Source organism: Myotis lucifugus, unplaced genomic scaffold (assembly GCF_000147115.1).
Source record: "Myotis lucifugus unplaced genomic scaffold, Myoluc2.0 scaffold_169, whole genome shotgun sequence".
NCBI lineage: Eukaryota > Metazoa > Chordata > Mammalia > Chiroptera > Vespertilionidae > Myotis > Myotis lucifugus.
The window spans coordinates 1,153,669-1,164,237 of NW_005871217.1; the positions used below are offsets into that span (position 1 = coordinate 1,153,669).

Below are 10,569 nucleotides of genomic sequence, written 5' to 3' on the forward strand. Positions count from 1 at the left end.
TCTTAGCGCGGAGCACGCGCCCAGCCGGCCGCGCGGTAAGGGTTGGCTGTGTGAGGTGAAGCAAGAGGTGCCCTCCACCCGGGAATAGAGAGGTAAAGAGCCGGCTCCCTTCAGGGTGAAGGGCCCGGATGCAGTCAGAGATCGCTGCGCACGTGGACGTGCGCCCAATGCACTCGTGCGGGGCAGAGGAGCACGGCCCACCCCGTTTAGACTGCTGTGGACACGGTGCACACTGTGTAGAGTCATAGATCCCACTTGTGGGGAAAAGCGTCGAGGGCTCTCCTCCCTTCACGATAGGGAGGCTCCATTCCGCACTCTCCGGGTGTAGACAGGTGTCTACCTCCCTGCCCGAAGGTGTGGGGACATCGACCTCACCCCTGTAGAGACCTCCTGGGGCTGACCGGCGCTAACCTCTATGGGCACTAAGGCACACAGATCCGCCTCAACGCACCTCTTCCCTTAGGAAAGGGACTTTGATGTTCCCCCCCCTACCCCCGCCCGACCACCAGTAAAGTGGAACTTAATATACCGAGGGGGGGAACAATCCTTCCCTTCCAGTCAAGACCTGGAGACGCCCTAACCTCACTCCGGTGTAGCTAATTGATGGAAGGCCCGCCCCCACTTCTGCAGAGATTGTAGATCACCCCTCCCCAGAAGATGGGAGGCACAAGTCTCAGCCTACGGGGGGAACCGAACCTTGCAGATTTCCTCCTCCTCCTAGGCTAGCGTGAGTACCCATTGTGGAACATCAGACCACTCTTGAAGGAGGTGCCAATTTACTGAATTTGTAAGGACCCCCAGAATGCCCCACAACAAACTGCAATAGACCTTAACCACGAAGACACTGTCAGATCTGTCTCTTCTGGGGCCCCCAGGGTAGAGGGGTTTAGATTTGTTCTCCTTTTGAGGTAGACAGAGATCACCCCCCGCCCAAGGATTTCGAATCATCAAATGTAGCAAGAAGAGCCTCCAAGGGACCAGAGAGCTCCCCTTCTCTGTAGTGTTGAGAGGCAATGACACCACTGATCAATCACCCACAGTTCGTGCATATGGGCTCCCCACTTAGCCAAGGTAGAGGAGCATAATCTCTCTCCATCCAGGGTGAAAACACAGGACCACCCAAGTTTAAAACACAGGAACACCCCCTGCCCCCCAAGAGTAAGGGCCAGTCCATTGAATTTATAGCTGGGTTGCAACCCCCCTGCTGGGAAACAGATGTCCTATTCCCTTCAATGTTAGTACACTGATAAATAGATCTTCCCCATTCCACCTCCCATAGAAAGGTCTGGAATAGCCCACAGCAGGCAAGGTACACACCCCACTCATGCAAAGCAGCATAAGTCCCCCCTTTGTTAGTGTGGCACTAATGTCACCTTGTAGTAAAGACTGGCATATCAGTCCCACCCCACAGACCACCCCAGGGCAAAGAGGCCCAGGACCACCCTTTGTACAACTTCGAGATGATCAGACCCACCCTTCTCCCCCAGGCGGCAGAGATGCAGCCACAGTACCAGTTTCCCCAGTTCCTCTGCACCTGGGAGTTGAGGGACAGAAGACATTCTGTCCACCCCAGTCACCAAGAAACAGACCCCAACCACACATGCAAGCAGATTTTCTCCCCTCCCTCAAGGTTTTGCACTGACCTCAGTCCACATAGACACATAAAAAAACCCTATTCTGGGGCCCATTTTCCTGGGATTTGTTTTTACCAACCTGTTTAGGGTAGATGAGACACAGAACCCCCTACTTGGGAAAAGAAGTACTATAAACACCTAATGTAGAACTAAATTGTTCTTGCATACTCCTTCTCTCAGTGTAGAGATGCTTAGTGCTGCTCCCTTACCTACAGGGTGGAGTGGTAAGGACCAAGGACCCCATCCGATGCATTGTGTCATTGACTCCGCCCAGGAAGAAAGGTTTAGACCAGCGTGGGCAAACTACGGCCCGCCCTACGGGCCGGATCTGGCCCGTTTGAAATGAATAAAACTAAAAACAAAAAAAAAAGACCATACCCTTTTATGTAATGATGTTTACTTTGAATTTATATTAGTTCACACAAACACTCCATCCATGCTTTTGTTCTGGCCCTCCGGTCCAGTTTAAGAACCCATTGTGGCCCTCGAGTCAAAAAGTTTGCCCACCCCTGGTTTAGACTGAGTCTCCCTTTGGGTAGTATGACCCTGCCTTCCCTGTGTGGACTCAGCCATACCAGGCCCCAGCTTCAGTATAGTCCCTTCCTCAAATTGTGAAGGCTTCCTTATGTTCTTTAACGTTTTATTTTCCCTTTTGGGGCTCAGAGGAGGCTTATGGCATTGTGGTTCCCCACTCCTGTCTTCAAATTGTTTCTGCTTCCATTCTGACAGGAAGAAAGCCTGCAGATTTGAACCTATCTCCTAAGCTGGTCATCATGATGAAACTTAGACACAGTGAGTTTCTTTGATCACCCCTCCCAATTCTAAATTGTAGTGAATATTCATAATGTTTCATGGCAACTTTAAAAAATTGCCCAGATCACTCTGAATGTCTTTTTTTAAAAATATATTTTTAGTGATTTCAGAGAGGAAGGAAGAGGGAGAGAGAGATAGAAACATCAATGATGAGAGAGAATCTTGATTGGCTGTCTCCTGCATGTCCCATACTGGGTATCGAACCTGCAACCCTGTGCATGTGCCCTTGACTGGAATCAAACCTGGGATCCTTTGGTCCCCAGGCTGATGCTCTATCCACTGAGCCAAACCAGCTAGGGCTGAATGTCTTTTATATATGGTACTAGAGGCCTGATGCATGAAATTCGTGCACGGGGTGGGGGTGTCCCTCAGTCCAGTCTGTACCCTCTCCAATCTGGGACCCCTTGTGGGATCGGGCCTAAACCGGTAGTCAGACATCCCTCTCACAATCTGGGACTGCTGGCTCCCAACTGCTCACCTGCCTGATTGCCCCTAACCGTTTCTGCTTGCCAGCCTGATTGCCCCCTACCGCTCCCCTGCCTGCCTGATTGACGCCTAACTGCTCCCCTGCTGGCCTGATCGCCTCCAACTGCCCTCCCCTGCAGGCCTGGTCACCCCCAACTGCCCTCTTCTTTTTTTTTTTTTTTTTTGACTGCTTTACCTATATTATTTATTTATTTATTTATTTTTGTAACTTTTTTTTAATTGTTTAAAATATTAGAAAGAGTAGTACATTTGTCTCCTTTTTTCCCCCTTGACCTTCCCCCAGCCTCCCCTACCCCCCCAGTGTCTTGTGTCCATTGGTTATGCTTATATGCATGCATACAAGTCCTTTGGTTGATTTCTTACCCCTCCCCAACCCTCCCCAGCCTTCCTGCTGTAGTTTGACAATCTGTTTAATGCTGCTCTGCCTCTGTATCTATTTTTGTTCATCAGTTTATAATGGTCTTTATTATCCATAAATGAGTGAGATCATGTGGTATTTTTCTTTCACTGACTGGCTTATTTCACTTAGCATAATGCTCTCCAGTTCCATCCATGCTGTTGCAAATGGTAAGAATTCCTTCTTTTTCACAGCAGCATAGTATTCCATTGTGTAGATGTACCACTGTTTTCTAATCCATTCATCCGTTGATGGGCACTTAGGTTGTTTCCAAATCTTAGCTATGGTAAATTGTGCTGCTATGAAAATAGGGATGCATATATCCTTTCTGATTGGTGTTTCTGTTTTCTTGGGATATATTCCTAGCAGTGGGATCAATGGGTCAAATGGGAGTTCCATTTTTAACTTTTTGAGGAAACTCCATACTGTCTTCCACAGTGGCTGCACCAGTCTGCATTCCCACCAGCAGTGCACGAGTGTTCCTTTTTCTCCGCATCCTCTCCAGCACTTGTCGTTTTTTGATTTGTTGATGATAGCCATTTTGACAGGTGTGAGATGGTACCTCATTGTTGTTTTGATTTGCATCTCTCGGATGATTAGTGACTTTGAGCATGTTTTCATATGTCTCTTGGCTTTCTGAATGTCCTCTTTTGAAAAGTGTCTATTTAGGTCCTTTGCCCATTTTTTGATTGGATTGTTTATCTTCCTTTTGTTAAGTTGCATGAGTTCCCTATAAATGTTAGAGATTAAACCCTTATCGGTGATAACATTGGCAAATATGTTCTCCCATGCAGTGGGCTTTCTTTTTGTCTTGTTGATGGTTTCTTTTGCTGTGCAGAAGCTTTTTATTTTGATGTAGTCCCATTTGTTTATTTTCTCTTTAGTTTCCAATGCCCTAGGAGATGTATCGGTGAAGAAATTGCTTCGGCATATGTCTGAGATTTTGTTGCCTTTCGATTCCTCTAGTATTTTTATGGTTTCCCGTCTTACATTTAAGTCCTTTATCCATTTTGAGTTTATTTTTGTGTATGGTGTAAGTTGGTAGTCTAGTTTCATTTTTTTGCATGTATCTGTCCAATTTTCCCAACACCATTTATTGAAGAGACTGTCTTGACTCCATTGTATGTTCTTGCCTCCTTTGTCAAATATTAATTGAGCATATTGGTTCGGGTTGATTTCTGGGTTCTCTATTCTATTCCATTGATCTATATGTCTGTTCCTGTGCCAGTACCAGGCAGTTTTGGGAACAGTGGCTTGGTAATACAGCTTGATATCTGGTATTGAGATCCCACCTACTTTGTTCTTCTTTCTCAGGATTGCTGCAGCTATTTGGGGTCTTTTTTTATTCCAGATGAATTTTTGGAGAGTTCGTTCTAGATCTGTGAAATATGCTGTTGGTATTTTAATGGGGAGTGCGTTGAATTTATAGATTGCTTTGGGTAGTATGGACATTTTAATGATGTTGATTCTACCAATCCATGAACATGGTATGTTCTTCCATCTGTTTATGTCTTTCTCTATCTCTTTTTTCAACGTCCTATAGTTTTCTGAGTTGAGGTCTTTTACCTCTTTAGTTAAGTTTATTCCTAGGTATCTTAATTTTTTTGGTGCAATGGTAAATGGGATTGCTTTTTTAGTCTCTCTTTCTGTAAGTTCATTATTGGTGTATAGAAATGCCATAGATTTCTTGGCATTAATTTTGTATCCTGCTACATTGCCGAATTCATTTATTAAGTCTAATAGTTTTTTGATGGATTCTTTAGAGTTTTTTATGTACAATATCATGTCATCTGCAAATAAGGACAGTTTTACGTCTTTATTTCCAATTTGGATGCCTTTTATTTCTTCTTGTTGTCTAATCGCAATGGCTAATACTTCCAGTACTTTGTTGAACAGGAGTGGTGAGAGTGGGCATCCCTGTCTTGTTCCTGTTCTTAGGGGAAATGGTTTTAGTTTTTGCCCATTGAGTATGATGTTGGCTGTGTGTTTGTCATATATGGCTTTTATTATGTTGAGGTACGACCCTTCTATTCCCACTTTGCTGAGAGTTTTTATCAAAAATGGGTGTTGGACTTTGCCAAATGCTTTTTCTGCATCAATTGATATGACTCTGTGGTTTTTATCTCTCAATTTGTTTATGTGATGTATTACGTTTATTGATTTGCGGATATTGTACCATCCTTGCATCCCTGGGATAAATCCTACTTGGTCATGGTGTATGATCTTTCTGATGTACTGCTGGATCCGATTTGCTAGGATTTTGTTGAGGATTTTGGCATCTATGTTCATGAGAGATATTGGCCTGTAATTCTCTTTCATTGTGTTGTCTTTATCTGGTTTTGGTCTTAGGGTGATGCTGGCTTCATAGAATGAGCTTGGAAGTGTTCCTTCCTCTTGAATTTTTGGAATAGTCTGAGGAGGACAGGTTTTAGTTCTTCCTTGAATGTTTGGAAAAACTCCCCTGTGAAGCCATCTGGCCCCGGGCTTTTGTTTGCTGGAAGCTTTTTGATTACTGCTTCAATTTCTTGTATAGTTATTGGCCTATTGAGATTTTTAGATTCTTCCTGATTAAGTTTTGGAAGGTTGTATTTTTCTAGGAATATGTCCATTTCCTCCAGGTTGTCTAGTTTGTTGGAGTAGAGTTGTTCATAGTATGCTTTAACAATCCTTTGTATTTCTGTGGGGTCTGTTGTTATTTCTCCTCTTTCATTTCTGATTTTGTTTATTTGGGTCCTCTTTGTTTCTTGGTGAGCCTGGCTAGAGGTTCATCAATCTTGTTTATCCTTTCAAAGAACCAGCTCTTGGTTTTTTTGATCTTTTGTATTGTTTTTTGGTCTCTATGTCGTTTATCTCTGCTCTGATTTTTATTATTTCCTTCTGCTTACACTGGGCTTTTCTTGTTGCTCTCTTTCTAACTCTTTGAGTTGTAGGGCTAGGTAATTTATTATTATTGTTTCTTGTTTTTTGCATTAGGCTTGTAGAGCTATGAACTTCCCTCTCAAGACTGCTTTCACTGTGTCCCATAGGTTTTGGATTGTTGTGTTTTCATTGCCGTTTGTTGCCATGATGTTTTTTATTTCTTCTTTGATCTCTCTGGTAACCCAGTCATTGTTTAATAGCATGCTATTTAGTCTCCATGTGTTTGATTTTTTTGGATTGTTTTTATTGTAGTTGATTTCCAGTTTTATGCCATTGTGATCTGAGAAGATGCTTGATATGATTTCTATCTTCTTTTTTTTAAAAATATATTTTATTGATTTTTTTTTACAGAGAGGAAGGGAGAGAGAAAGAGAGTTAGAAACATCGACGAGAGAGAAACATCGATCAGCTGCCTCCTGCACATCTCCCACTGGGGATGTGCCCGCAACCCAGGTACATGCCCTTGACCGGAATCGAACCCGGGACCTTTCAGTCCGCAGGCTGATGCTCTATCCACTGAGCCAAACCGGTTTCGGCGATTTCTATCTTCTTGAATTTGAAAAGACTTTGCCTGTGACCCAATATATGGTCTGTCTTTGAAAATGACCCATGTGCACTTGAGAAGAATGTATATTCTGTGGCTTTGGGGTGAAATGTTCTGAAGATGTTAATTAATTCCATCTGATCTAGTGAGTCATTTAGGATTGATGTTTCTTTGCTGATTTTTTGTTTAGAGGATTTGTCTAATGGTGACAGTGGGGTATTAAAGTTCCCTACTATGATTGTATTGCTGTCAATCTCTCCCTTGATCTCCTCCAGAAGTTTTCTTATTTATTTGGGTGCTCCTATATTGGGTGCGTATATGTTTACCAGAGTTATTTCTTCTTGTTGGATTGCTCCCTTTAGTATTATGAAGTGGCCTTCCTTATCTCTTTTTATGTCCTTCACTTTGAGATATAATTTGTCAGATATAAGTATTGCTACCCCAGCTTTTTTTTCATTTCCATTCGCCTGAAAAACCTTTTTCCATCCCTTCACCATCAGTCTGTGTGCATCTTTTTTTCTGAGGTGGGTTTCCTGTAGACAGCAGATATATGGGTCATGTTTTCTTATCCACTCAGTTACCCTATGTTTTTTGATTGGGGCATTTAATCCATTTACATTTAAAGTTATTTTTGATAGATACTTGTTTGTCGCCATTTTTATTCTTTACCCCTGTGTTCCTTCTTCTTTTCCTATTTTTTCTTTTTACAGCAGACCCTTTAGCATTTCTTGCATTTCTGGTTTGGTGGTAATAAACTCCCGTAGTCCTTTTTTGTCTGTGAAGCTCCTGATTTCACCCTCAATTTTGATTGATAGTCTTGCTGGGTACAGTATTCTTGGATTCAGACCCTTCCTTTGCATGACTTTGTATATTTCATTCCATTCCCTTCTTGCCTGATGTGTTTCTGTTGAGAAATCAGTCGCTAGTCTGATGGGGGATCCTTTGTAGGTAACTTTCTGTCTCTCTCTGGCCGCTTTTAAGATTCTTGCTTTGTCGTTGGCGTTTGCCAGTTTAATTATAATGTGCCTTGGCGTCGGTCTTTTGGGGTTCATTTTGTTTGGGACTCTGTGAGCTTCTTGGATTTGTGTGAGTTTTTTCTTCACTATATCAGGGAAGTTTTCTGTCATTATTTTTTCAAACAGGTTTTCTATTGCTTGCTCAGTTTCCTCTCCTTCTGGCACCCCTCTTAGCCGGATGTTGTTTCGTTTCACGGTGTCCCAAAGTTCTCTTAGGCTCTTCTCCTGCTTTTTAATTTTTTTTTCTAGAAGCTGCTCTGCTTGGATATTTTTTCCTACCTTGTCTTCTAGCTCACTGATGCGGTCCTCTGCTTCTTCTAGTCTACTGTTGATGCTTTCTATTGAGTTCTTTATAGCAGTGATGTCATTTTTCCTTTCTTCTTGGTTCTTCTTCATTTCCTCTTGGTTCTTACACATATTGTTGAATTTGTCTTCCATTTTTTTCATCCACCTTATGACCATTTCTCTGAATTCTTTCTCTGACAGGTTGCTTGCCTCCATTGCCTCCATTTCGTTTACTTCCCTTTCTGGTGATGCCTGTTTATCTTTCATATGCGGGCTGTTTTCTTTTTCTCCCCATGATCTCTCTTCTCCAGGTGTTTGGTTATGTAGTTCTCTCTCTGCTGCGTTGATTTAAAGGCACAAAATACAACACAACAAGGCACAATGCCCAAGACACTGAACACAAATGTATTCACGATACTAATAACCCCAAATAAAGGTGACCACCAGAGCAAAGAGAATTAGGGGATAAGGAAGAAATAAGAGAAAAAGAAAAAAAAGGAGTGCAAAAATGAAATTGGGAAAAGGAAAAAGAAAAGTAAGAGAGAAAAGAAAGAGAATGAAATAGAAGAGGGGAAGAAACTATTTATATGGGGAGAAAACTCCAATAGATCAGCCACTAATCCCAACAAATTCCAGCAACAGATACCTAGAGATGAATACAAACTACAAACAACAACTAATATCAAGTGAGGTTAGGGAAAACAGAAGCAAAAAAATAACCGGAAAAAAAACACACACACACACAAAATAAAAATAAAAAGCGAAACAATCTCACAAACAAGCATAAAACCCCCCAATATAATCAACAATCAAGCAAACAACAACAAAACGAGAGAGAGAAAAAAAGAAAAAAAAATTTGGATAGTGAAGAAAGAGAAGAGAGAGGTGTATATGTACTTAGAGCAGGGGATTGGAAATTAGATATATAAGTAGGGTGAAATTTTAACGGGGTAAAAAGAAGGAATAGGGAAAATCTAAAGCAAGAATAGGGTAAGAGAAACAGGACAACAAAAGGGGAAAAGTGAGGAAGAGAGTTTTGGCATAAAGGTAAAGTTGAGATAGAGTAAAATGATGCTAAAGGAAAGATGAAAATAGAATGTAGAACACTAATCCAAAATTAAATAAAGAGAAAATAAAATGACACTTTAAAAAAAGGTAAAATGGTAGTGGTAATAATACTAGCTAAAAATAAAAATGTTGTAATTAAAAAGGAAAAATCAGGTGATGAAAAAAAAATTAGATTCTTAAGTAAAAGGTGAAAAAAATAAAAATGTGCAGTAGTGAAGGTCCTTCACTTCCTCTACTCTTATGTTTGGCACGCCTTAGTCCTGTCAGGTATTCAGGATAGTGTTGAAGTTCCCTGCGATACACTGTTCCTCCATGTTATAAACCACAGTACTGATTTTAAAGCAGACCATATTTTTTTCCCAGACTGCCTTTATTTGTGTTTACAGAAGAGTCAGTTTGTGGTTCAGCCTCTGGGTGGCAGTGTTTCTGGATTGACCTCTGAGGCTATAAGTCCTCTCTAGCCAGTATTTAGGTTTTGTTTTCCCTATCGTACTTAATACTGGTTTGGGAGAGTAGACTGCCCCAGAGCCGGTTCCTTGATCATTACTCCCCGCTCTGATTCTCAGGTTCCACAAAAACAACTTTCCCCTGCAGTCTCTGTGAGTGACCCCAATTGGGCGATCCTACGTATTGGGTTTAATAATCAAACGCAAAGATTTAAGGAGGGGAAAAAAAAAGAGCCTGAGTAGGTGCGGCAGCTCGCAACCCTCCACTGTCCAGCTCTGTGCGCAAATCTCCCAAAGTCTCTTCTGCACGTCCTCTCTCCCCTGGCACTAAGCAGCCAGCACACTGGCAAAATCCAAGGCTGCCTTTTTGCACCCAGTCTAGCTATGGGCTGTTTTTAGAGTTCCCTTCTGCCAGCAGCCCTGCGGGACCCCTTCCACACTCGCAGATCATGCTGGCCCCAATGGCCGCGGACTTTGTGGGGCACAAACTTCCCCCGCCTGCATTCCTCTCTCCAACCTGAATTACAAACCACACCTTTAGGTGAAATCTGACCTTTCCGTGAGGAGGAGCAGGGCTCATCTGAGTCCACGCATTCACGCTGCTTGAGATCCGGTGTTCCTGGGTTCGTAGCTAGTCCCTGGGTGCCATGGTTGCAGGGTCTCTGGATATATACGCTTCCCATAACAGCCACTCTAGATGGCGCGGTCTCCGTGGCTGAGCCGGTCGCTCTGGGAGAGATTTCAGCATCAGTGGTGGCTGCCTGGTTAGGGGAGCCTGATCCTGCAGTCTCCAACAGTCCCCTTTCTCCCGGAGTCCTCTGCCTTTCCCGGCTGCAAACTGTCTCCCAGCTGAATCTCCTCTGCCAATTCGGACCGGATATTACTCATTTCAGCTTCTCACCCTATCTGCTCCGGGACAAGGCACAGGACACGTCCGTCTATATTGCCGCCATTTTGTCTC

At 42.9% G+C, this 10,569-nt stretch overlaps 1 protein-coding gene across 1 annotated transcript in view; it reads left to right on the plus strand.

Moving 5' to 3' along the window:
- Positions 1-50: 50 nt before the first annotated feature.
- Positions 51-10,569, plus strand: part of GNL3L (G protein nucleolar 3 like) — a 39,170-nt gene continuing 28,651 nt past the window's right edge. Inside the window, exons 1-2 of the mRNA XM_006096140.3 lie at positions 51-92; positions 2,364-2,426. Of these exons, the coding sequence (XP_006096202.1) occupies positions 2,408-2,426 (19 nt within the window). The 5' untranslated portion in view covers positions 51-92; positions 2,364-2,407. The remainder of the gene's footprint in view (positions 93-2,363; positions 2,427-10,569) is intronic.